Source organism: Pygocentrus nattereri, chromosome 14 (genome assembly GCF_015220715.1).
Source record: "Pygocentrus nattereri isolate fPygNat1 chromosome 14, fPygNat1.pri, whole genome shotgun sequence".
Taxonomy (NCBI): Eukaryota; Metazoa; Chordata; class Actinopteri; order Characiformes; family Serrasalmidae; genus Pygocentrus; species Pygocentrus nattereri.
The window spans coordinates 4,326,640-4,354,430 of record NC_051224.1 but is presented as its reverse complement, the minus strand read 5'-3'; the positions used below and the strand labels follow the sequence as shown (position 1 = coordinate 4,354,430).

At 40.7% G+C, this 27,791-nt stretch overlaps 1 protein-coding gene, 1 long non-coding RNA gene and 1 other non-coding gene across 4 annotated transcripts in view; 1 reads left to right on the top strand and 2 right to left on the bottom strand.

Annotated features, from left to right (window-relative positions):
* Window positions 1-27,791, bottom strand: part of recql5 (RecQ helicase-like 5) — a 47,868-nt gene that overhangs the window by 3,392 nt on the left and 16,685 nt on the right. The window contains exons 7-18 of one of the 2 annotated variants that reach the window (XM_017712008.2): window positions 26,421-26,503; window positions 11,656-11,877; window positions 10,634-10,730; window positions 9,578-9,614; window positions 8,453-8,511; window positions 7,073-7,146; window positions 6,283-6,376; window positions 3,775-3,960; window positions 809-1,404; window positions 672-714; window positions 323-550; window positions 155-227 (exon numbers count right to left, since the gene is read on the bottom strand). In XM_017712008.2, the coding sequence (XP_017567497.1) occupies window positions 155-227; window positions 323-550; window positions 672-714; window positions 809-1,404; window positions 3,775-3,960; window positions 6,283-6,376; window positions 7,073-7,146; window positions 8,453-8,511; window positions 9,578-9,614; window positions 10,634-10,730; window positions 11,656-11,877; window positions 26,421-26,503 (1,792 nt within the window). Of the gene's footprint in view, window positions 1-154; window positions 228-322; window positions 551-671; window positions 715-808; window positions 1,405-3,774; window positions 3,961-6,282; window positions 6,377-7,072; window positions 7,147-8,452; window positions 8,512-9,577; window positions 9,615-10,633; window positions 10,731-11,655; window positions 11,878-26,420; window positions 26,504-27,791 lie in introns of those variants that run through there. The other variant, XR_005131379.1, reaches the window with a different exon arrangement.
* On the bottom strand, window positions 5,720-5,792 carry trnav-aac. Its single transcript has one exon. It is a non-coding gene; the product is annotated as a tRNA-Val (tRNA).
* LOC108435883 lies at window positions 15,735-24,553 on the top strand. The gene is made up of 3 exons (XR_001858480.2): window positions 15,735-16,314; window positions 20,948-21,087; window positions 23,855-24,553. It is a non-coding gene; the product is annotated as an uncharacterized LOC108435883 (long non-coding RNA).

Genomic DNA, 27,791 nt, shown 5'->3' with positions numbered 1-27,791 from the left:
CTGGAATACTGCTTTCATACAAAATGACTAGTCAAGCATTGTTTTACATAAGCCTAAAACAGTCACTGAAATTTGTTATGAGTGACAGATCTGAGGGGAATTAGAAAAGGCTGGGCTGTTGGGGAACGTTCAGATTTGTAACAGATAATCCTACCTTTCCCTCGATCTTTAGCTTTCCCCTCAATGAGCAGATGCGAGAGGAAGCGTGCGAATGACTTGAACAGGTCCTAGGGAAAAAAAAGAGACCACCCTTACTTTCCTTTTTTTGGCCATCATACACAAAACAGAAATAGAGTATAATAGGAGACGGCCTAGCTCCTACCTTGGTAGCAAACTTCCCCTTTTTGTAGAAAGGATCCAAGATTTTCACCACAATGTCAGCAGCTTCTTTTAGTGTCACAGGCTGGTGTGAAACCGGATTATCGTGCATGTTTTCCACCTCTAATTTGTGTTCCTGTAACACGGGATTGAATGTCACCCTCCTTTTGCTATCAGTGGGTGGGTGGCAGAAGCCAGCACGACTTTCTTTGGACTTCCTTTCTTGATGAGACTGTGAGAAAAGAACTAGATGTGAGACAATCACAGATCCTGCTTTAGCAAGTGTAACTGTTTGATGTGGTATTGGAGGAAATCAATAGGCAGATGAGTCTAAGAGCTGAACTAGTGATTACTGTTTCTGATGGTGCTTGTTGGGCATCAGGCTGTGGCTCGTTCCTGGATGAAGTAGAAGATGGAGGACAGTATAAAACATGCTAAGAATATTCCAGACAATCCTTCCAGAATCAGCGATTACGGTATAGATACTTACCTCTGAGTGTCTGGCACTGCTGTGGCATCTCCCATCTTCTCCTGTGTAGCGTTCATATTCACGGGACTACCTTCACCACCATGATTCTCCACATTCCTCGTACCTTTTTCCTTTACCTGTTCATCCATGGTACTGCCATCCATACTGGAAGTGTTAGCATTCATGTCGACAGGAGAAGCTGAAACAGAGTTGCTGCATCCTTGAGCTGCAGGCACAGAGGAATCTCCTTCTTCAGGCTTTGAGACAATGCTATCTTCCTTTCTCGGAATGCCGTCCGTCTTTTTCTTCCCAAAGTACCGAGATATGCAGTGCGAGGCCTTGGCTGCATCGGCAAGCTTTTGCTGTTTCTTGCTTAGAGCCTTGCCTGCTTTCTTGCTGGGGCTACTCGAGGAGGTGGTTTTGGCTTCGGAGGTAGATGAAAAGGAGGACAGTGTTTTGGTTCTTTTGCTCTCTGGTTGTTTTTCCTGTTCCTCTTCCTTATGGGCAGGTTCTTGAGGTGTGAGGATCTCAATCTGGGAAGTCTTCAGAAGTTCCGTGGCCGTCTGGAAGGGGTTCGAGGAACCACGGAATCCTGCTCCCACACGTTTCCTCTTCAGCTATAAGATGAAACAGCCATTCACGTTATTAAATCTCTGGCTGTCAGTGACGCAATTCTAAATGTCCTTATAGAATTATTACTCAACATACACGCTGGGTTGCATCTTAAAACATGTTGTTCAGATGTATTTATGACCATGTTATTTTAAGTTCAAAAGTGGTACAAAGGTGGAGCATGGCACCCAAATTGGTGGAGGAAACTAGTTTGGAAGAAGAAGAACAAGAAAACTTCACTTCAACCTTGACTTGACTGAAACAAAACAGGATCCACAAATTTAGAAGACTTAAGCATATTTGATAAAAGCTTTTATCCAGAGTAGTTTACAATGGATGGTGAAAGTAATGTTAGGGCTCCCCAGTGACTCTTATTGGTATGTTCCTGTCTGCGAGGCAGGATTAAACCCTGGCTTAATGCGTGCAGAGCGGCATGTAATTCATTTTACTATCAGACTATTAAAATTAACTCCACAAATGAAGACAAATATGCCTCTTTGCAGTCTATTAGCCTGACAATGGGTTCCATGTCAATCTTTTCTTAGCTTACGACCAACACACCACAAAGCAGTTAAACCAGGTCTACCGTGAACTCAAAACTAAACCACGCTCACTAGATTCTGTTGCACTACCTCTGTTACTATCTTTGCGTTACACACTTAAAACAGTAGTTTGGTAAAAAAAAAAAAAAAAAAAAAAACTCCACAAATGTCCACTTAACTCAGATGCTGATCAGCCAGGACGTCTGAAGCCCAAATTTGACTTACTTAGTCTAGAACTTTAGCTGTGAGGCTATAGGTGCGAACAATCACTAGAACTCAGTAATCACCTAAACAGCCCAAACTGTTTCTGTAAATACAGCAACAAAACGTCACTAAACCCACTCAAATCACATCCAGATGTTCAATAAAGCGCAATTCCACCAATTCCTCAAACTGACACGCAAGTTGACACGTAAACAAAGTCATTCAGAGTGGTTTGATGTGAAAAGGTTAAGTTTAGAGGAACTTGCTGACTGAGATTTAGAACAACTTGCCGACTCAGATTTCCGTACACCCGATATCTGACCATAAACCTAGCCATTTTATTTACTTTCCAAAATGACCAGTAACATTTACTGAGAGAGCAATGAGAAAAGAACTCGTCTGAGTCTTTATATGTAAATGTTAATAATGATGAAATTGGTTTAAATCTGAAAAATACTTTTTTTTGGGGGACTATCGTGCCTCACAATACATTCTGTATGCATCTTTTCACCATGACTATATTTAAAAATAAATAAATAAATAAATAAAAGATATTTTAGACCAAAAGTCTTAGTGCTACACTATTGCAAAACAACGTCTCAAGCATCAGCTGGGGTATTCATAACCAGTCCGCCTATCTCTTTGTGAGGTAGGTGTTAAAGCATTAAACTCCTCAGACACCACAACTCTGACTTGCTAAGTGAGAATTCACAGCCTGCCAATTGAGTGGGATTACTGATCTAGAATTAGTCTGTGTGTCATAAAACACTCAGGGATCTGATTCAAGACCAACCCAAGTGGTGTATGAAATGCCTGGCACTTCACAGTGATGAAGGCTTGTTTATATCACAGTAAGTCCTACTGTGCTCTAAACTACAATGACAAGTCTGGGTGACCTTAATGAAGACCGGGATGCGATTTGAGTGGGTTGAAAGACGTTTTCGTGACATGTTTTCAAGGAATTGAACTGGGCAATTTGAGTGAGTTCCAGTGTTTGTTAGAAATGTTAACCTTGCAACACTAGTTAAAAACCAAAGAAGCAAAATGTGGTCTCCAAACAAGTCTTGGCTGATCGACTACATTTGGGTAAGTGGGGAAAGGGGGCAGTCGTGGGCTGGAGGTTAGGGAACTGGCCCTGAGACCGGAAGGTTGCTTGTTTGATTCCCTTGGCTGACAGTTCATGACTGAAGTGCCCTTGAGCAAGACACCTAACCCCCAATTGCTCCCCGGGCGCCGTGGATAGGGCTGCCCACCGCTCCGAGCAAGCGTGGTCACTGCCCCCTAGTGTATGTGTGTTCACTAGTGTGCATGTATGTGGGTGTTTCACTGCACAGATGGGTTAAATGCGGAGGTCTAATTTCACAGTGTGCAAACACAGAGACAAATGGTTGTTAATTCTAATTCTAAAACTGTGTAAATCAGATTTTTTGGCCAATCTATTTCTTTAAGTAAAGGCACAAAATGGCATAGTACGTAAGACTGTCAGCCACTGGTAATTCATCTGAAACAGCAGAGAAGCATAGGTTAAAAAAATCTATGACAGTAAAAATCTAGACAGTGAAGATCATTAGTAGTAATTAGACATTAACAAGCCCATGCAATTTATGGAGCAAAAAAAATAACACTTGCCGAGTAGACCTGAGAGGCTGAAGTGAAGCCCTGCAGATCCTCAGAGATGGATGAGGTAGAGGAGGAGGTTGCTTCTTTCTGAGTCATCTTCATTTCCTCTTCTTTTACACTGGAGCCGCCACCATCTCCAGGCTCGTCCACAGAGGGCGCTACAGAATCATTTACGCCTTTCTTCAACTCTGATACCTGAAGAGTCGCACATTTCCAATAGAATGTATATCCCAGAATATACAGTGGGGTCCAAAGGTCTAATAGCATTACTGAAAATTCTTCTATTCTTCATTCCTTTCTAATTTAATAGAAATATACAAATCTTTGAAATTTTAACCTGAACTTAAGATGTTTAGTATCTGATATGTCCTTCTTTTGCTTTAATGACAGTGTATACATATAGTTTACAAACTTGCTTAAAATTTGAACGGTGTTTTAATTTTCTTTTCAATTCTAAGGTGTTTATTGAATGAATGAAGATATTCCACTACATCAGTCAAGTGACAGACCACGATTCGCCAGAGTTTCGAGCATCAGTTCAGGAAAGCACGAACATAAACAACTTCTGAACTTGTGAAAAAGCAAAACAAAACAAAAAAAAAAACTGAGCAGAAGAAGGAGGGGGTGTTATCATGAATAAAATCATGGCTATTATTTGGGCTACACAGATCATTACAGTTTAAAGAATTAAAAGTAATACTAAAAGGCCATAAATCAGGGGAGATTCGAGACCCTATTTAGGCTGGCAGCTCTTCTGAAAGTGTAATTCCCTCTCAAATTCATTCTTTCCTCTTTCCTCAGATTAAATTTTTTAATGCGGCACTTAAGGTGCTTAAAAACAGCCTTCAAGTTCTCTTTATTACCTGGTTTGAACTGCACTAAAGATTCTGACACAAAGCTTTTTCTTCTAACTTCATAATCCTTCAAGCCATTCATGTGGTAGATGCTTTTGCCCAGAGTGACTTATAATGTAATTGATATAACCAGCTGAGAGAACCTGGAGGACAGTTTACCAATAAACACTGCAAAACTGACATATACAGCAATAAATAGGGAAGCACTCTCTGACTCCCAGGACTGGTCGGGCCCTCATAGCACCAGGGCTCAATACACTAAAAGACCAAAACCACAGATGTTGCTATTATCCATATTATTCATGCTTTTGTATCATCACGACTTGATTATTGCAATGCACTATTTACATGTCTTAATCAAGGGGTAATGGCACGGCTGCAGCTGGTTCAGAATGCAGCTGCCCGGGTACTTACCGGGACTAAAAGAAGGGAGCATATTACCCCTGTACTGGCATCTCTGCATTGGTTGCCTGTTGTTTTTAGAATTCAGTTCAAAATTTTGGTTTTAACATACCAGGCGGTGCACGGTGATGTGCCAAAATATATTTCAGAGTTATTATCACCGTATCCTAGTACCAGATCACTAAGGTCATCTAGTCAGGGGCTCTTAGTGGTCCCTAGGACAAAACGGAAACGAAAGGGAGATTGTGCTTTTTCTGTGTGTGCCCCCAAGTTGTGGAATGCTCTGCCTTTGGATGTTAGACTAGCTGAATCAAAGGACATTTTTAAAGGAAGACTCAAAACGCATCTCTATTCATTAGCTTTTGGTCACAGGTGATGCTTTTGTTATTTATTGGATAGTGCTGCATTGTTTTTATGGTTTTATGTCAGTTTTATGTTGTTTATGAATATAGCTGTACTGTTTTTATAGTTATATGTATCTGTTTTGTTTTATCATTCTATTTTTAGTACTTGTTGTTTGTGAAGCACTTTGTAGCTGTGCTTAGAAAAGTGCTATATAAATAAATGTTTACTTACTTACTTACTTACTTACTATTAGAGGACATGGGGCTTGAAATTTACATCACGAAAGCCAATCAGGCCAACATTTGACAAGAAATACGAAGTTTAGTTTGGGCAAATTGCCTGTTACCTCACCATGTTTCTGCCCGGTTCTGAACCAGGGACCTTTCATATGTTAGATGAACGTGATGACCACTACACTACAGAAACGCCCTGTTACCTCACCTCAGCCAATCCTAGCAGTGAACGAGTCTCCAGCATACCTGTGCCTACTAACCCTTAGAAGTCTTGACAAAGTGACTGGTGAGTAAATAAGAAAAACCTCTTTGGGGGTTGAGCCCCTGTAGTGGTAAAATCCTGTGTTTCAAACACAATTTTTAAAACTACTAACTTTCGTCTACAAAAAAAAGGGCGTTCACCACAAACCACTGCTGGTACTTAACAACTGCTGGTCAGCCAAAATCAAGAACGGTTAAAAAAACCAAAAAACAAAAAAACATTCTGTTCTCAGACACAATCAATACAGCTCCTTTATACCCAATGAGATTGTTTAGTAGGAACTAACAGATCTATGATGTGCGTATCTTCAATGAATTCTCTAAACCTTCCAACAGCTTCACATGTTCTTAAATAAGTTGTTTTTGTATAAAACGTCGCTACTGTGGCCTTAAGATGGGAACATAACTAAAGCCACACTCACCCTCTTGAGAACCGCAGCCTTATACAAGTTTGCCGACTTGCAAGATCGGAATACTTCATGTTCTATTTCTACAGCCAGAGAGAGCGTGTCAGAGCTGAGGGGGAAAACGAGAAATAATACAGTGGGCTGGAATCAAAATGAGAGAGCTGATTGTCACAAAATGAAACACCACCACAAAAATAAAGCATTTATTAAGAAGGTTGCACTATTACTAAATACACTACCACTGAAAATCATCAGCTGAGAGGTGGCACAGGACCATTTCAGACATGCCTCTGCAACTAAACCGGATTCATTTACTTCAAACACGGACTCTGAACATTACATGTGCTTGTGGTCAAATAACATTTTGTTGATCTAGTTGAGATATAATTTAATACATCATCTGCAGAGAACATAATTCTGCACATTTTTAAGCACAACTACTGTGAACTCGCCGAATTTAAAATATTGGAGAAAAAAAATGAATAAAATTTGGTCTCTGCGCAAAAGTTATGACCTCTCATATTTTACACTTTTTCAATATGTTCATCTTAGCAAATACACAGAGATTGTGGCAAAAATGCCATATCTAGTCGAGTTCTTGAAAAGGGATGTGTTGACTTATTTTCACTTAGAAAATCAATAAAACATCATTTGTCTAGGCGTCTTCAAACTTTTGCATGTGCCTGTGTATTAGTATGAATTTCTACTAAACAACCATGTCGATTTACAGATTTTGGTGCTTATTTCTGAACCAATTACAAGCAATCAATAGGCAGTATGTCTGATACAGGACCGGCCTCAATACCTGAGCGAGTGACCTGCTCCGCCTCTGCTGTTGGTCAGGCATTCCTGAAGAAGAGACAGGCAGTGCTCTCGCGCCTGAAACACACACGCCCACAGAAAATGAATGAAATAACCACAGACAAACTACTTTTAGCACGTTCCCTAACACAGGTTCCAACTTTGCTTTAGAAAACAGAGCTGACATGCGAGATGTGACGCATGAAATCAGTATTAATGTGCGAGTATTCCGAGCATATCACTATGTTGCTCAGTTGATAAATAGTTCGGATTCTAACTATTAATATTACTATTATTATTTTGTGACCACTGATGTGTCACACTATGTTGTATAACAACGCAATAGCCACTCCAGGTGATGTTACAGTTCTTTTGCCATGGTTAAATACGTGAATCAGCTCTGCACCTCCACAAAAAAAAAAAAAAAAAACTAACAAACAAACCTCCAAAAAACTGTCTAAATAGGCCACGAGAAGAGTTATGAGTAATCCTCCTACTGGAAACAGTCAAATCACTGTATAATTTTAGCGTGTAGAACCAGAGCTTTCTGAGGGCTATTCATGTTTTTCTATCACCGTATAAAAGATGCACGAGGCTTCCTTTAATGTCGGATTCACCACGTATTTTTCCGAGTAAGCGTGCGAGATCATTTAGAACAGAATATAGACCGGAAAGTCACTCATTTGTTTAATCAGAGTAACGATAAAGCATGACTGATGTGTGACTTGCATTCCTATTCATTCGTTTTCTTGTCAATGGTAGTTTGTGACACAAGCTAAATAAAAGTTTTTGAAGTTTTGTCTTTGGTAGGTAACTTTACACATCAAATAAATAAAACCACAGCATTCATAAATCACATTATTTAGTCTGTGCAGTGTTAAGAGGGTTTTTTTAAATTGATAAAATCATAATGCATGGGTTTGAGTGGCTTTTTGCCGTTAACTTTTTCTGCATTCAAGTGTTCCTTAGACTGTGATGCATGGGGGTTTGCCACTAGGGGGCAGTTCTCGTGTATTTTATGCACTGTTCCTGGCAAATAAGGCTTCAAAGACATTTCGCTTGCCAGACTTAGACTGACTGGCAAGTGCCACAAAGAAGTTTAACCATTCCATTGATTTTATTTAATTATTAATAAAAACATCATCTTATTCCGACTAATCTGCAGACACACAGTAACGTTTCTACTGAAGTCACTGTAGAAACATTCCACAGAACGTTGAGGATAATTTGGGAAGATCCTTTAAGCGAACCTGGCAGTTAGTTTGATCTTCCAAATCAGCGGTGACCTGCAAGCTGGCAGCAGCTGGCCCCGCCAGATTAAGACCAAACTGTCAGAGCCACATGCTAATACGTTTCAGTGGGAGCGGCTGCCAGAGGCCATTACCTTCACTGTGAGTCTTGGGATTCTCTGACTGCTGGCCTCCTTTAATGGACAATCTGCATCTGGGGTGCAAAAAGACAAGACAACAAAAAGGTTTGTGCCGTAGTTTAATAGTACGGTACACATTTTGGTTCTTTAGAGCAGGTTATGTGCAAACATTATCCAAGTTTTGTTTTTACAGTGTACTTATACACACAAAAACATTTAAGAAAGACAGCCATAACAAAGAAATCTCAAAAAGGAATAAGTAGATAAATTAAAAATAACAGAATTTAAGACAAATTCTCAATTCTAATGACTAATAAACTGTATGGCCTACTTTTTGGTCTATTTCTGAATGCTTTACAAACAAAGAAATATATAAATAAACAAATCAATGAGAAAATGACCCAATTTGAATCATCTTAGACACAGGGAATTGCATACATTAGCAGCGGGCATGAGCACTACACCCACCTTCCTCACATGAAGCCCTGTTCTTTTTGTGCACCATGGTTCGGTTGCATGAGTGACCTCTATTATGCAGTTATGTGTCAAGACTTTCACCTCACAAAAAAGCTCAACTGGCCAAGACAGCGTCACTTTAAGTTACTTTAAAGATTGAAGTTTGACGTGCAGTAGTAATCCTCTGGTTAAGTTCGGCACTGGCTTTACACGGGGGAAAAATGCAGAAATGTGAGAAGGCAAGATATGAAAGCGTGTAACAGCTGTGGAGCAATAACTGAGCTCCTCTTCCCCTCCAGAACCACAAGGCCAAGTAGAGGGCTTCAGATAAATGAGCTTTCACAGTATTTCACTTCTTGTACACGTCACACATGAAACCACAGAAGTGTGGAAACGATCGTATAAATGTATCCATTGCAAAATAAGTGCAATCATCATGAAACTTAAGGATGTTCAGTAAATCTTGACAGGAAATTAACTGGAGCAATGTGGGACTCCCACGCAAAGTAGACTGAAACGTCTAAGATTTAGGGGTGTCTACTAACATAGATGGAATGAATGGATGGAAACCATGTTCTCATTAGTAAATAATCGCCTGCAACTGCAAATCATTGTGATTGTTAACTTAGAATGTGCCCTTAATATCTACACAGGGAGCGGGCCCTCTTCCAACAGCACACTGACCTGGTAGAATAAAAGTTTCTTTCGAGTCGCCTGAAACCTGCAAATGAAGACGCACAAAAACAGCAATAAGCAGAAGAAAATAAGAACGGAAAGGGACAGAGAAACAAACAAGAAAGATTTACAGTATTCATTCGTTGCATAACGGTGCTCCCAGGATTCCAACCATGCCCAAATTCCTAAGCAGCAGCACTGCTGAGAGTATTTAAACTCTCTGGCATGTCACTGGGCAGCCATCCTTTCAACCACACAAACAAATAGTGATTCCCCAAGTTCTACAACTGAATACAGTCTATCTGGAAACTGAGCAGCTTGGCTAATCCGGACATTCCAGCTTTTCCCCTCTCTTGCCCAATGTTTTTCCTCTGCTTTTTAAAACTGAGTTTCATTCTGACAGAACACCACAGCTAACAGCTGGAAAACAGATGTGTGTATGGGGGGGGGGGGCTAAGGTAGTGAGACAAAGTGCGTGAGAGAGAGTGAGGCAGGAAAGAGGTTGACAAAGTGAGCAAGTAAAAAAGAGAGAGGACAGACAAAGAGAAAAAAAGAGACAGAGACAAAGAGGGAGATAAAGAGATAGAAAATGAGAAGAAAGTGAATGAGAGAGACAAAAAACGAAAAGACACAAGAGACAGAGAAAGAAAAAGTGAGGGAGAGAGAAGGAAGGAGAGAAAGAGAGTGAGACAGAAAGAAACGAAGGAGGAAGGAAGGAGAGAAGGAGAGTGAGACAGAAAGAAACGAAGGAGAGAGAAACGAAGAGAGAGAGAGAGAGAGAGAGAGAGAGAGAGAGAGAGAGAGAGAGCAGGGGAAAGAATGTGCTGAATGTTACTCTGGCTGACTAAACGGGGAACTATTTGTTGTTGTTGGTGTGCCGTGTGTAAATGATTAAGTCTGAATATTGAGGTGTGGGTCTAAGACTGAAAGAACACTGGATCAAGAGGAAACTGACCACAGGGGTAAAATCTGGACCTGACATCCATGTGCGATTTCTGTTTTTGTGTGCATGCTGGCTGTGTGAGCGTGTAAGTCGAAGAAAGAAACATGATGACCCAATTTTACCTTCCGTAAACTCATCTGCTTCTTAAACAGAATTCCAAACTCTTTCTTCCGTTGCTCACTGTCATCCTCTGCACTGCCCTCCCACTCCTCATCATACCTGCACACACATACACACACACGTGTGGAAGGATGTGGCCTCAAACAAAAGCCCCATATGCATGATAAATCCAAAACTATCTGTATGTAATATATAATTATAGATATAACAATATCGCAGTATAGCTTATTGCATCGTTGTATAGTGTCTAGCATATTTGCTATGGGCTAACATGTAACTTATAAGCTTGAGTTTAGACTTACAGGTTGGCACAACATTTGATTATACATATAGAGAACTTATAGAGAACGCTGTCATATTTACACAGTAATGCAAGTCACATTTCACTCACTCCATTTTTGCTGTATCGAAAAATGTAAGAAATTAAACCACCACTTATCACATCCTAAATAAGTACCCCTATAATAATAATAATAATAATAATAATAATAGCAGCATTACACACATGCACATATTTATATGCAATACCAATGTATAAGTGTAGTCTTAACCTGACCTTCACCTTAAAAAACATGTAGCTTTCATTTTACAAAATCAGGACCATTTTGTTGGTCCTAACAATGTAGGCAAACCTACAGAATGAGGATTTTAATGGGTCACGTTTTATTTTGTATGTATAGTCCTATACAGCTTACATACAAATTATCAACAGATTACTGGGTTTAAGATTAGTCTTAAGTTTAGATTTAATAGAATCTAACAGAATTTTAGCTGCTTATAATAGAAATGTAGTTGAATGTTAGTTCAAGACAAGAAGAGCATCTACGAAAGCTTCTACAGCGTTAGCTATTTTTGTCCTGCAAATCTACAAGAAGAAACACACGAAGACGGCAGACACACCGACTTCTCATCACATCATTGCTAGTGGTCTTCATAAAAATAAAAAAGCTCTGCTGTCTCCATCATTCAGATCAATTACCCAGTCCCATAAATAACAGAGACCACCAACGGTGGCCGAACTGACCTTTCAAAGCCATAACCTTTCTTTCCCCCAGCATAGAGCTCAGGGTTGAAGCCAAAGGGCCCTCTGGGTTCAGAGCTCTGCGCGGGGCCGGTCCTGGTGCTGAGGGCGGCGGCTCTCTCCAGCTGAGCGCGGACTAATTTAGGGTTGCGGCAGTAGTCACAGGCACCAGCGCAGTTGGGCTTCTGGTCCCCAAAGAACTGTGAGATAGTGGCATGTCTGCATCTGAAGAGAAGGAGAAGATTCAAAGAAAGGTTGTTTTAAATGTTGTATAATTTGTGCACAAGTGAAATTTACATGAAACTGATTACATGAAATCTGACGAATCACAGCTGATCAGTTCATATGTCAATTTAAGCCAAATCTAATCAAAGGCTATTTGACCTTACTGGGCTCCATTTATGCCTGTGTCATTAAGGGGACATACAGAGATATTAGATGGAGCAGTGAGGTTTCCAGAAGTTAACGAGTGGTTTAAATGCCTGCAGCGTGAAACTATTTTAAAATGGAAAAAAGAAAATAGCCCAAGCGCCACTTACAACATATGCAATGCTAGTGTTTTGATCACGGCTGGGCTTTTGCTTCTTGCTCACCAGATGTGATTCTGTGTAAACTTTGGTGTGATAACTATACGGTCACACTTAATATGGTTACAAGATGATATGACTATTTTTTGTTGAATGAATGTATTGTTTTCAAATTAAATCATTTAACAAGACTAAGTCAGAACTGGCTCTCTCACTTTTAGAAGCTTACTTATTTTGCTGATCTTGTGAGGACATCTGATGTCAAGCATGGAAACACAAGAACACATGTACACACACACACACACACACACACAATCCCTCACAGAGCAGAGTGGGTTTCAGGTTACAGCAGTGTCTGAAATAGCTGATAGGGGGACTGGCCTCGGCCCTGAATGGAAACAACATGGACGTTGTAAATCTGGCAGTGGTCACACAAAGGCCTTCTGTGTGCCACGTCTGTTCAACACAAATCTAGAGCACTGCTGCTATTAAATAATGCAGTCAATGTGCCACTACTTGACATTTGTTTCCTATCTTCTTGTTTTGCTGCTCAATTCAAGCAAATATTTTTCCATTCTGATAAAATTTAACAGTGCATTATTTCCCAGCGTTTCACAGTATCAAATTGCCTGAATATATTTAAGTCTGCACTAATAAAGTCAACGAACCTACGCTTTCTGGACACTGGTAATGCACACTAAAAAGAAATACAGTTCATCACCACATTCATAAATGCAAGTTCGGACAGTCTGAATTTACATTTGTCATATAAGCCATATGTCAACAATGCCCAGAAACGCTGCCAACTTCTCTGGGCTCAAGGTCATCTGAAATGGACTGATGCACAGTGGAAACATGCTGTGGTCTCAAGAGTCAACTTCTCAGAGGCTTACGAAATTAATGGACACTGTTCTCTGGACCAAAGAAGAAAAGTACCAACCAGATTGTTACCAGTGTAAAGTTCGGTCATAGAATGCTGGTGTATCAGTGGGTAACTTGCACATCTGTGAAGGCAGTATTACCACTGAAAGATATCTACACATTGTGGAGCAACATATGCTGCATTCTAAACAAAGTCAACGCTCATTTCAACATGACAACTACAATCCAGTCTAACGTATCACATCAGACTGGTTGTGTAATCAGAGGTGCTAGACGTGGCCTGCTTGCAGTCTAAAAATGTCTTCCACAAAAAAAGTGGCACATTTTAAAGTGCACAATATGAAAGGCCAGTAGAGGACTTACAATAAGGAAGAATGGTAAAAGTTGTACACTATGCTAAAACTGTCTTACAAACCTCACACAGACATCAACCAAAGAGAATCTTGCATAAATCCACCAAAGAGACTCTTACATACTATTACACAGTCGATCTTGGTGACCTGTTGAAGCGTTACAGCCTGTCCAAATTACTTTACTCAGCTGAGGCAGGCTTGCAGAAGCTGGTAGAAGAGCATTTTCTTATATACTGTAGCTTTTGTCCTGCAGAACAGCAACCCAGAGAATATTAAGAATGCAGCTAGATAGGTGTTTTAAACATCTTTGTGTAGGCTGGTATTAGGGCTGGGCGAAAAAATGACTTTCCTCGATAGAGCAATAAGAAATGTTCGATACATTTTTGATATAATACACCATTCTCACACGTTTCCATTCTAGCGAAAGCCCTGGTGGCTTTTTCTACTGCAGCGACTCTGCTGTACTGTCCTCCAGTGAACTCACCTCTTTCCTTCCATCCTAACAAGCTTTGTCAGAGTTAAATCACTTCTGATACTCACAACTACAGCACTGTTACAGCGCTCAGAGATATTTTAGTATTAGTGCATTCGCAAGCAACGAAAGTGAAAGAAAGAAGTGGGTTCATGTCAGTTACAGTTACTGGGTTAAACAAAAGTAAACTGAGGAAGCTGTGAGGCACTGGAGAGCAGGAGAGCGCCATCTTTACAGACCAGCTGTGTTTAGCAGCTGTCTGACTTGAAGCAGCGCTCAGTCACTCGCACAACACGGGGAACTGAGGATACTGCAGATCAGACCAGGCACAAAAGCACCAATTTCAGTTTAAATGTACCTAAAAGGAGGACTCTGTCTGGTGTGAGAGAGTCACTGAAGTAAATGCTTTTACACAGCAAGTGTCAGATATATTGCGGTTCATCCCTCAAACACCAAGTTAGATTAGAGAAATCCAGTCACCTGCTAGCCGGTGTTCATACTAAGTTGACGTTGTTGCGAAACTAAACAGTTTAGCACGGCTGTGCAATTTGTTAAGCGTTTGTAACGGGATAGCCTGGCATTGGTCACCAGACAGCTAAAAATAATCTGTTTTCTTTCTTAAATTGTGAATATTAAAAAAAAAAAAAAAAAAAAAAAAAAAAATGCAGCCATACTTTTCCAGTTGGTAAAAACAGCTGCCCAGAAACTTCCTCCCACTGTCCCACGACAGATTTGTAAAATGTTCCACTTCTTGGTGAGTGTTTGTCGTTCTTCGGACCAAAAAGGACAGTTTAAAACAGCAATTAACCACCCAGGAGCAAAAATCAGCCGTTAAACTGGAAAGAAATAATGATTTGAGATTTATCGCGTTATGTATCAATATCGAACAATATGAATTTTGTTTATCGTGATAACATTTTTGGCCGCATCGCCCAACTCTAGCTGGTATATGCTGAGAGCATAAGGAGTCATTTTTACCTGTGGTCTGTAATTGTGCTATTATTTTCAGTTTAGTGTTTTTAATCTAAATGTCCAACTAAAATGAAAAGTGCTACACAAATAAAGATTGATATTACTAAATATTATTACTATTATTACTGTAAAGAATACCCAGAAACTATAGTTTTAGAAAGGTAAACTTTATTAAATGCAGTTTATGCACTTTAATCGCATAAACTGTATTTAATTTAGACTGCTAAAACCGCAGATCGAGATTGTAGAGTACAGCCGATAAATCTCCCAGCACTTCAGAAGGATCCACAGAGCAACTTACCCTCATGAGTTACAGAGGCAAACTGACTCCAAACTTGGGGATCTAATTAGGAAGCAAATATGATTAGAGTGAAAGCTGTGGGGTTAAAAAACTCCACAAAAACAAACCAGGCAAAGTTCAGTGGATACAGCAGTAACGCCCTTTAATGCTATTAAGGTGTGACTGGATCTTGGGCTATCGCAAACAGCAAAGGCTTAAAGACGGGTTTTTAAGGTTTAAAGCGGGAAAACAGTCAAGAGGGAAACAAACTGACTGCATTGGTTACAGTCTCTGAAACGGAGATTTCCCTCCTTCTTTATGTCGAGAACTTCCTTACTTCGCCCTGGGTTATGTAACAAACACACAGAGACACGCATTCCACTGCTTTAATACATGACAACCCACACCAGAAAGGAACAAACAGAACCACACTATGCTCAAGTACTGGCAGACTGCTTTATGAAAGGGACTGGAGGCGGGGGAGAGAGGAGGGGGTGGGGGGGGGGGGGGGGGGGGGAAGGAGTTCCCACAGTGATCGGAGGGGAGGAGAAAGTAGGCAGTCCAACTGAGACAAAGGGGGTGTCGGGGGAGAGAGGTAAACAGAATGAACAAGAGACAGAGAGAGAGAGAGACAGACAGAGAGAGAGAGAGACAGTGTTTCACCCCTTTCTTTAACAGTGAGTGAGCACAAAACTGGTCTTGCTACACAGGAAGAGTCAAAAGGAAGGTACGAAACCACAAAGCTGAAATTTATAATCCGCCTGTCTCCCAAGCAGTTAGTCATCCAATACAGCCTGTATTAAAAAAAGCTGTCTAACTGACAAAGCGGCAACAGCATGACTGCGTTTGGAGCACAGCCTGGACTGCACAAAGCTGGACCGAGGGCAACCACAGACTGACAACCACAAAGAGACTCCAAATCCTGCGAGAACTAAACTGGAAAAAAGCTGTGACAGAGGCAAGCCTGCGCTTACAGAAGCATAGAGAAACCACCAAAAAAAGACTGGACAGCAGTCAAAACACAGCTTGTACGAAACTCTGGAGAGCTCTGTGGAGGCAGTTTCAGTGGACAGTCTGATTTGGAACACCCAACTCTACACTTTGAACTAAAGGAAAGGAAAAAAAAAAAAACAAAACAAACAAACAAAAAAGGCCCACTCAACATTTTCCCATCAGGTAAGAGATCATTTCTTGTTTTTGCTGCAAATACAAACTGGTTTGGTTAGCTTTGGCTACAGTCACACCTAATTCAATCAGTTCAATCCTTCGTGTTTGTGTGTGCTTGAAGACTGGATACCAGACGGCAGTGCAATTCCTTTTACAACCCCAGCCCACATCCATATAATGGAACATGCCTTCTCGGTGCGGAATGTGCATGGAATTTGTATTGAATAATTGTTATGAAGAGTTCTGGCTTTGCTGAGTTTCTCTCACTATGTGTGACTAACGCTAATCAACTTTAACCTGTCGTCCGCAACTGGGTGTGCTCTGTGGCTGCGTTATCTTCGAAAGTCCACTGCTCACTGCTGCTGTTCAAACAGAGTGCCCGCTGTAAAGAGCAGACTTACAAACTACAAAAGGTGCAGCAGCTCGAACACAAGTGCAAAAACAATGCGACTGAGTCAACGGACTGGTATCTGTTTACCAGCCACACCTGCAGCAATGGCTAGAATTGAAAAGTTGTTGAAAAGATTGAAAAGAGTTGAAAAACTTGAGAAAAAGTTTCATTTACACTTTTCAATAGACTCTTTATAAGGGACAGCTGGACTGTTACTAAGCTTAAAACCAAAGGTGACAGACATTTTTCAAGCTGGTAACAAAGTGTCAAGAGAAACATTCAGCAGCACCATGCATGTCTCGTCATCGTGTGGTCACTAGATAAACATGCTGTAAGACACTAGCAAACACTGACTACTGAGCCAATTAACCATGTAAATATCAACTAGTAATAACTGGCTGACAACCAAGTCAGATGACTTGCACAAACAAGCGAGATCGAACACAAATGTCCCTTTCAACCTTCAAGGGTTCCTTGGTAAAGGGAACGATTCTATTAGATCCATGAGTTCTGCATAGAACCAGCTTGAATGGCTCTCTGCATAGTGAAATGGTTCTTCAGATTGATGGAGAATGTGTTGCATATGGTTCTTTACAACATCAAAAACAGTTCTTCTGTTACAAGCTTGACATCGTAACAATGCCAGAACCCTTTTGGTGCCATAGAGAACCACTTTCAAAAAGGTTCTATACAGAACCACATACAACACATTCTCCATCAATCTGAAGAACCAGGGGACCATGCAAAGAACAACGTAAGCATATAAACTGGTTCTATACAGAACACATGGTTCTAAACAGGAACATTCCGTCTACTAAAGAGCCATCTTTCTAAGAGCGCAGATAATAAAAGGCAAGAAAAATAAAAATTAATTAAAAACTGCATTTACATATTGCTGCAATCGTAAGAAACCTTGTTTTTTCCATTACATTTACGACATTGGGCAGATGCTCTCATCCAGAGCGACTTACAATCTGATCATTTTACACAGGTAGGCGAAGGCGGTGTTAGGAGTCTTGCCCAAGGACTCTTATTGGTATAGTGTAGGGTGCTTGTCCAGGTGGGGATTGAACCCCAGTCTACAGTGTAGAAGGCAGAGGTGTTACCCACTACACTACACAACCACCTTTTTTTCCCCCTTTTCTGTTGTTTTTTTTCAGTTTTTGGCATATTTTGAAAATGCCTGTTGCCCTTTACATTGTGTGTATATGTCCTGAAGAACGGACCAAAAGAAACGGCCCGAAATGACTAGAAAAAAAGTCTGGTTCCATTGACTTGACACTAAAACTAATGTAGGTTTTCTCCTTCTCCTGTAATGTTACCACTTTGGAGATACAAGGTTTTCTTCTGACAACAGCGATATACAGTATTTTGACCAAGTTAGTTTTGTGCTCCAATTTCTCGTTTCTTTGAATTGCATTTTTGCCAATGTTCTGTTAAATGTGGCCAATCTCATAAGAGTTGTTGAAACATTTGTAGGAACAGCATAAATGACAATTAGCTAAACAACAAAATGCTCTAGCTACCTACAACATGCCCAGCCCCCCGTCTAGGTACCTAGAACATGCTAGCTGCCAACAATCTTATTACTAAGATAAGATATGATGAGATGCGTTTGTCATTGCACAGTGTACAACGAAATTGAGCAGCAATCCAACGGCACTTCCTACATATGAAACAATTTAAACATAAGGCTAAAATATATAAAGTGCAGATTTTAGGGGGAAAAAAAAAAACTATCAAAAATCTTAAATATAAAGAAAAAGGACTATAAAAACTATATATTCTAAAACAGTTAACAGACAATAGACGGGTGAGGTAGCAGTTGTAGTTGCACATTCCTTGGACAGTTTATAGCGTTACACTGTATAATATTGCACATTTAAGAATTATTGCACAGAAAGAATACAGATTGCACTCTCGAGAACAAATGAATAATAAATAGAGATGGAGTGGAACACTGGAACACTGGAACAGTGTAAAGTGTCCTATGAGTCAGTGCCAGTAAAGAGCTGTAGTGTTCAGTCGGTTCTACTGACCACAGTGTTCTATAGAAAGTCCTTATCAGTGTGTGGGTCTGGAAGTGTTCAGTTCCCGTACGGCTCTGGGGTAAAAGCTGTTTTTGAGTCTATTTGTCCGGAATGGGATGGACCTCAAGCGTTTACCAGTGGGCAGCAGGACAAACAGATGATGTCCTGGGTGAAATGTGTTATATGGTGTGTTATATACTGTTATATAGCTAAACAACTGAAAACACAACAATGTACAGCCACAGACAAATTTTAAAGAGCAATAGAGCCTAAGCCTGTACACTCACATGCCTTCTATCTACAGTGGCACTGCATCCAAAGCAAGAAATGTCTTTCTGCAGGAATAAAACTGAAACCTGCATTTCTGCCCATGAATCCTCCTTCAGCAGACCGCGGCAGCCCCACCCTGAACTATATATTCTTGCGGAGAAAACTCAGATTTAACCCCACCCTAAAGAACTAGAATAGCATGTTTAATTACAGGCACACATAGTGTTAACCATTGCTTCATCTCTTCTACTGCTAAAGCCCTGAAACTGTGGAGCTACGGGGTGAAAGCTACACGTTTGTTGGCACACAGCCTGCACTACTGCTAAGCGGCAGCAAAGTTTATTTTTGGAACTGCCACAGATTATAATCTCCAGCCATTTGGCTGCTGTGTTTATGCTCAGTTAAAATAAAAGGTGATATCACTAGGAAACTTATGCCCGTGTATTTGCTCGGTTTTGAAAGTGGGCACTCGAACTACAGGTAGACAATTGAACTGAACTAAATAAAAATTCAGTAAATTGCAATTGTGACATGGCTTGTCACAGTTAATTATTCCCTAAAAAAAAAATCAGTAATTAATTTTTAACCCCCACCCCCCGACCGAAAAAAAAAAAGGCCAATGGTTAGCCAACGATTTCAAGCCTATCCCAGCAGTCATCGGGCGGAAGGCAGGATACACCCCGGACAGGTCGCTAGTCCATCGCAGGGCAGACAGACAGACACAGACAGTCACTCACACCTAGGTGCAATTTAGCACATCCAATCGGCCTGACTGCATGTCTTTGGATTGTGGGAGGAAACCAAAGAACCCGGAGGAAACCCACACAGACACGGGGAGAACATGCAAACTCCACACAGAGAGGACCCCGGTCACCCGGCCGGGGAATCGAACCCAGGCCCTCCTCGCTGTGAGGCGACAGCGCTACCCACTGCACCAAAACAATTTTATTATGATAAAGGAAAATATGAAATTCAGAAATCAAGACAAAATCATGCGAATTATGAAAAAGTTTAACAAAAGTGAAAGGAAATAAATCAAATTGGCTTGAGAGCCTTTAAAGTGTAAAAAACTCCGCACTCCGCTGCGGCTCCAACAATGAGTTCAGAGTTAACTCCCCCAAAGCCACAACTCTCTGTCTCACCTCTGAACTCTCTCTTCCCGAATTTATAACAAGCCCTCATTGTCAAAGCACATGAAATGTCATCAACTGAGTTGAAAGGTGCCTCTGTATGTGTGTGTGTGTGTACACGTGTGTGATGTGCAGACTCAGCGGAGTGTATCCTTTCAGCCTTATACACTATACAGATAAACTCAAGGCACAAAAAGAAACACCTAATCTAACTCACAACAGCTGGCAAACTGAAATTCATACATATATGAACACTTTAAAATAACACTCCTGTAATGATTATATTTCTGATTCTTTTAATACCATTGACATAAGACCATTAACATATAGCTGGATGGGCAAGATCCCCAGATCATTTACATGATAAATATGTCATGTCACAATATGCTTTTGGTAAGTTCTGTTCCAACTTACCAAAACTCAGAAAAAGTGACTACTGCGATGTTAAGAATGTCTTGGGAGTACTGTGATGCATCACCCAACCCTGATTTGGATTATACTGCTCCACTGTAGAAATGTGACATGCCTTGTAACATATTAAAACCACTCTGGCGAGCCATTACTCTGACCATCATGTGAATGCCTTGATTCATCAGAACTCCCACATAAACCAAGACTCATCAGGAACATTGCATTTTGGATAATCACAGCACACGGAAATGCAGTGACTTGTTAAAGGTCTAACATGTTGCAACCCCCAGAGACATCAGTACTGCTAGGACCAAAGAGAATTAAACAAAAATATACTGTGCAGCCCTAACAGGCACCCTCATCAGTTATGGACCCACCGCACTGACCTTAACGCTCCCTGTTAATTGCAGACAGCTCTGATCACCTAACAGAATGGACGCCAAACAGGAAACACTTGACATCCTTCAAAAGATCTGGACCAAGCTGCAGGGACTCCCTCAAGGAAACACATACGAGATAGCGGGCTTCCTCATCCTCCTCATCTTTGTCTGTAAGTACAGGCCACATTTGCCTTAAACTTCACGTACTATTTGTCATACAGCGTTGTGGCAGCAGATTAACTTGGCTGATGTGGTTAGGAGGCAGATGAGAGACTACGCCTTTCACATTACCTAAATTTAAGAGAACATTACAGTTTAGTTACAGGGCTAAAACTGTAACTACAGAGGCATTCCAACAAAACCTAAGAGGAGCACTCCACACAACATCCATAATTAAATGTGAGACTCTAGACCAGCCACGAGCACTGATATAAAAAAAAAACCTAAGCCAGACTCCCCCATAAAGTCTGACAAAGTAGGAAATGAAATATATGCCTCACACTGTGAATATTAGGACAGCAAGATATGGACACAGAATGCTATATTCAATTAGACTATTCGCTATCATAAAGAAGACCGGTGAAGTGATAAATTACAATAATAATGTGCCTCTGAATGAGTGTGCTGCACGTAGACAGCGTAAAAGAAGACTAAACTCAAGCACACAGCAAAAATAAATAAATAAATAAAACTACAAAGCATCATTTACTAAACTACTAGCCACTTATATCAAAACTGCAACTGAAAGGCTGAATAAGAAGCACTGCCCTTATTAAGCATCAAAAGCTATTTGACAGCTGATGCCCTCCCCCAACTATCATAAGAAACATGTGACCACTACACCATCTCCAGAGAACCCCACCTACTTTAAAGTTAAAGCTCATATCGAAAATTCAATGTGCCTCCCTTTTCAATGCAAGCCTGTTTTGAACTCACCGTTTCTGTTACATAAGTAAAGCATATACATCTGCCTCTTCAGCCTACAGCAATTTAGTTCCACCCATTCACTCTGAAGTTTTTTTTCTGAAGTATTTCAGCCTGGACAGCTTTTTGAACGAGGCAACCAATCAGAACAGAGCTCATTTACATACATCAGTCTTAAAGTAACATGACCAGAAACAGCCATAGGGGATACTGACCCAAAACGACTTCTCTGCAGAGGAACGAGCCTTTGTATATACCACAGCATGAACGAAATGGCAGAAAAAGTGCCAGCTGGACAGCTTGCAAAGCAGCAGCCTGTGACTGGCGATCTGTACTCCAACACTTTGGATGCGAAATGACAGTCAGTGTGGGTGTGAAGTGCAGGCTGTCCTCGGCTGCAGATCAGCACATGAAAGGCCGGTTCCTTTGCTCAGGGTTTGACGAACCAGACTGAGCACATCTATAACAGTATGATACAGTATAATACCACACAAGTGGTGTTCCTCCTACTCCTACCAGGGGTGTGCGATATCTAAAAATAACTGCCATGATATTTTCCACTTCAACAGTTGTGTCCATCAACTAAGCTGTTCGGAAAATACAGCAAATATTTCTCAGACAGCAAATCCCACTTCTTACAAAAGAGGCCGTGTGGAATTTACTTTACCAGTACCGGCTTTCAAAGGCCCCATAATATCCACTCTTGTGTTTCCTGGTTGTAGAAGGGAAACAGGGGAACTTTCTCTACTTCCCTACAAGTTCCAGGGTTGGACCAGCTTAATTCTCTAAGGGTACTAGCATCCGGTTGTTTTCCGCAGTGATTCACACTGAAGGAAGCTGCAAAGTTCCAAAGCTTTAAATAAAAGGCATTTATTTTCAGTTCCATGTACTAAAGTTAGTACTGTGCTAAACTTAACACGAGGTAAGATAAGTAAAAGGGGAAGAGCTGTAGGGTAAAGCTAAACCTAGCATTACAGTACACAACGAAGAGAACCAGCAGAACCAACATAAACTTGTGCTTCTCTCTTTCTCTCTCAAACAGAAAAAACGCTTGGGCATACGACCTTGCACTTCACCAAGACACGTTAACCCGAACTTCCCAACATATTTAACAAGCTGTTTAATAGTAAATTAGTCCTCCTCAGCTCTTTTGGCATTTTCCCAACACAGTGATTATCGCCCTTTAAGCCCTGCCCATTCTGCCCAATATCTGATTACATCACCTTACCACCCAGCCTTAACTCCTACATTCCTTAAACAACCTTGCAACTTTTAGCTGTGTTCATGCCTTCTAAAGCACAGCGTCATTTCAGATCCAATTTATTTGATTTTATTGAATTTATTCAATTTAATCTGACTTATTAATGCTGAAATAAGGGGTGGGCGATACAGCCAAAATATTATACATCACGATACTTCAAGACATACACAATATCCTTCAGGATATTTCGTTTTTGTGAGATCTGATAAGTTGGAATAGGCATAACAGAACCCACAGAGCCAATTCTACAATAATAATAATAATAATAATAATAATAATAATAATAATAATAATAATTCTATAACTAATGATTTTTATTCAGTGGTTCACAAACGGCACTGAATCCAATAAAACAGGACCACTATTGCTCACTTTGTATGAAACCATGGCCAGTGAGTGTTTAAGTACTAACGATACCCAAGATTTGCTCAGGAAGGCACACTGTGACAATTTCTCACAATAATGATAAAATGCAGATTTCAAATGTCTTAATACGTTTTAAGGCCAAAACCTTCTCAAAACTACCATAAAACAGTGTCTCAGGCATTAGATTTGTAATGACGTAGCGTAATACATTTCTGTAAGGGAGATTTTAGACGCATTAAACTCTTCTTTCTATAGAATGGAACATTTCATATCAAACCATTCTTAATCACATCTTACATTTAATATGCAAAAACTGAATTTATGGACCAGAATTCCCCTTGGTCCATCCTGTGCACAGTGACTATAGTGGTTTTCTTATCTTTCAGTGACATTCCTGAGTCTGGTGGTGTTTGCTTGTGCACAGTGCTGCTGCAGCTGTGGAAGAAGACCCAGAAGTAGGGACTCGGTCATCTGAACCATCACTACAATTCAGTCAGCCCATTTTAGCTCACTTTAAAGGACGGAGGACTACCAGAGAAAGACGGAGCCCTAAAAAGTAAGGGATATGAAGAGAGGACATCACTGCGGGACGAAATTGCTATGTTTTTGGGGCCATTCAGTGTCATGCATCAATGACCCCTTCATGCCTTTGACCATGAGACTCTAAAACAATACAAAGCATCCCTGTAAGGCTAGCCTTATACGTATACTGCTTTTAATAATTACATATGCGCATTTAAAATATTGTTTATTAGTACTATCCATCTTCCATTTTCAGAGGGGATATGTCTTGTACATGCCTGTGCATAGTGTCAAGTGAAGGAACATGAAATCAAGGCTGTAAGAGCTGGCAGTTCATCTATAAACACATTATATAAGAGAAATATTAAACAACAAAGACTGTAAAAAAAGAGAGAAAACGTGTCAATGCTATGCGAAACTAACTGGAACCAACTTAGGATTGGAAGGAGTGAATGAATACTTTTTCATTTCAAATGTGACACCAGTGTTTTTTCCCCTCATTTATTTATTTTGTGTTGTGTGACAGATGTTTTGCAATAAATACCACTATATACACTAGTAAAGGAGCTAGAAGGGTTTTTTTGTATAAACTAAAACAGTACTGTGATTAAAACATCTAACACTCACTTTCAGGCATTAAACCTCACGCAAATCTGGTTTCTACACTGTCTTTTGCAACAAGGCCTAGGTGGAGTCCCATCATTCAATTAAAATCAATGCGAATGTGAAATGATAAGACGATCTCAGAGGTTCCAACACTTATTTGTGTGAAGTAGATCAGTTTGCCAACAATGTTTGCAGCAGAATGCCTACTTGATAACGGCTGGATTACACTAGCGCTCATACCTGCAGTCACAGTTCTGCTGAAAAACAAAACCACCCAAAATGATGTTAATAGCTTAGAAATACTACATGAGACGAAATCAATTCAACTGCAAAAGCTGCACTGTAAAAACACACACTCGTAAGCCAGACTGGGCATGTTTGGATAACCATCTCTGGCAGGAAACTGTCTGACACGCAAACCGACCAATTGCAGAACGTTCAGTGCTACGTGTGGAAAAACAAAAACAAACTGGCACTAATTAAAATGCATTAATGGTTGGCAGATGGCTGTTTACTTAATCCTAAAGCCTTGTTTAGAAAAATCAGGACTCACTTCCTAAAATGTGACTGTTTTCTGGTTTAGCGACTAGACCTACCCCTCGCTTGGATAGGCTAACTGACAGAGAAGCAACTGCCTACTATCAGCGCTTAGTCTGAAAAACGGCTGTTTGTTTCCCATTAGACTGATGCAAGGAAGCTTGAAAAAAAAAGCCAGATCCGGTCCTCAGTAAGAGGTGAGATTCTGAGAGAGTGGTGATTTTCGTGTGCAGTTTACATCAGACAGTGTGTGTGTTGGTGTCTAAGGCTGAAACTTACTAAAACACAGCTAAAATTCTCCTGCAATGCACAATTCGCACTTCAAACCATAGCATCTCCTGCAAGCCTCAGCCTCTATTAATAAGTTACAAACAAAACACTTCACAGACGACAGGAAAACACACGTCTTTTAAAAACTTGGTCATGGCGACTAGTCAACTGACAAATTAACAGTTGTGCAACCTCTAGTGTGAAGCACAACGTACATTTAAGCAACAGCAATACTGTTTGTTGAATTTTACATGAAGCACGGCTAATTTCAGCGTTCCTTTTACATGCAAATTGACCTGAAACTCATGCCTGTCAATACATAAACAAAAGACCTCACAGTAGTGGTGGGTGGGTGGGTGGGTGTGTGTGTGTATTCTTGCATATCTACACAGTCATGGGCTGGAGGTTAGGGAACCAGTCTCGTGACCAGAAGGTTGCTTGTTTGGTCCCCAGAGCACATGACTGAGGTGTCCTTGAGCAGGACACCTAACCCCCAACTGCTCCCCGGGCGCTGCGGATTGGGCTGTCCACCGCTCCGGGCAAGTGTGCTCACTGCCCCCTAGTGTGTGTGTGCTCACTAGAGTGTATGTGGTGTTTCACTTCACGGATGGGTTAAATGCGGAGGTGAAATTTCCCCGTTGTGGGACTAATAAGAGAGTCTTAATCTTAATCTTAATAAAAGAAGCCCACCTTACTAAAGTCTTGAAATACCAGTCACTTGCTCAGTCAACACACAGCCACAAATCCTGGTTACAAATATAGCAGCGGTCATCACTTTCGGAGGAACACAGGGTTTGTTGATCTTTCAGAAAAATCCTGCACTGGATTACCGTTATTAAGGATAGTTTTATTCATCCTTAAAGTCCTGTACTGTTGTGTAACTGTTGCTGACATTCACTTGTCTATGCCTGAGTGGACGAGCAATGCGTTGATGAATCCAGACCCGTTTTCCCCCCCCATTTTAAATTGTGGACCTAAATAAAAAAATGAAAGTGTTTGTGTTTTATGAGGTCTTACCCCTCTTGTTCACAGAAGTTCACCATGGCCTCAAAGTCCTGAACAGGAGCTTTGTCTTGCTCTTTCTCTGAACCTCGCTTCTCCTGAAATAGACAGCCATCAAGAAGCAGATTCCAAACATGTTACACACACATTACACGTGTCTAAGGGCACGACTGCCGGTGGCATCTAAACTATGAGTCTCGTGTATATGCTAACATTACGGCCAAGTACTGTGCATACATTTATGACCTACTTTTTGTCTCTAAGGCTGGTTTAACTAGTGAAACGTTTATGCAACTTCAGTTGCGTGAAACCTGCATCTGTAATTCATTTGAAACTTAAATGTCACAGGACAAGTTTTAGAAAACAACCAATCAAAATGCCAACAGAGCGGATGAGATTCCCACGACTGACTCAACGCTGGCAGTTTTTTATTTTCAGTGTTCTGGACCATGCAGTTTTTCAAAGCTACTACTTCTGTAGCGTGATTGGTCACTCCAGAGAACACATCTCCACCGCTCTAGAGTCCAGTGGCGGCGCTTTACACCACTGCATTCCACGCTTTGCATTGCGCTTGGTGATGCACAGTTCTTGAACCAATCTGAAGGCCACATGAAGTTTGGAGGTCTGTAGTGATTGACTATGAGTCAATCACTATGAGTTGCTGTCGTTCCCAATCGCTTCCACTTTGTTATAATCCCACTGACAGCTGACTGTGGAATATTTAGTAGTGAGGAAATTTCATGACTGGACTTGTCACACAGGTGGCGTCCGATCACGGTACCACGCTGGAACTCACTGAGCTCCTGAGAGCGACCCATTCTTTCACTAAAGTCTGTAGAAGCAGTCTGCAGGCCTAGGGGCTCGGCTTTATACACCTGTGGCCATGGAGGTGATTGGAACACCTGAATTCAATGATCTGGATGGGTGAGTGAAGAATTTTGGCAATAAAGTGTTCATATATTACATTTTATGTACATTTCATATATATTTATTTATATTTATTTATTTAAATTGGTTTTTCATGTAACTGTCAAATTGCAAATAACTGATTTTGCTGGTGACCCACAACAATCAACTAGCCAGCTGAAGGCCAAGACTGTTTAAGCTTTAAGGAAACTGCGTAATTTGTATTGGCAATACATAAAGGGGAACCAATTTTTCAAAATGAATTGTGAAATGAATAACTGTACCGTTAATATGTTGCCAGTCACAGTGGGTTGATGTGAAATGTACCATTCTAAAGAAACTTACTGAAACGGAACTGTTCACAGTGGTTCTGATGGGAACCTGGAGCCATATTACAGAAATACCCTTGCTCTGAAAACACAGGCTTACCTTAACTTAAGCAAACCTTTCCCACTACTGCACATCAGCTATTGCATCCCA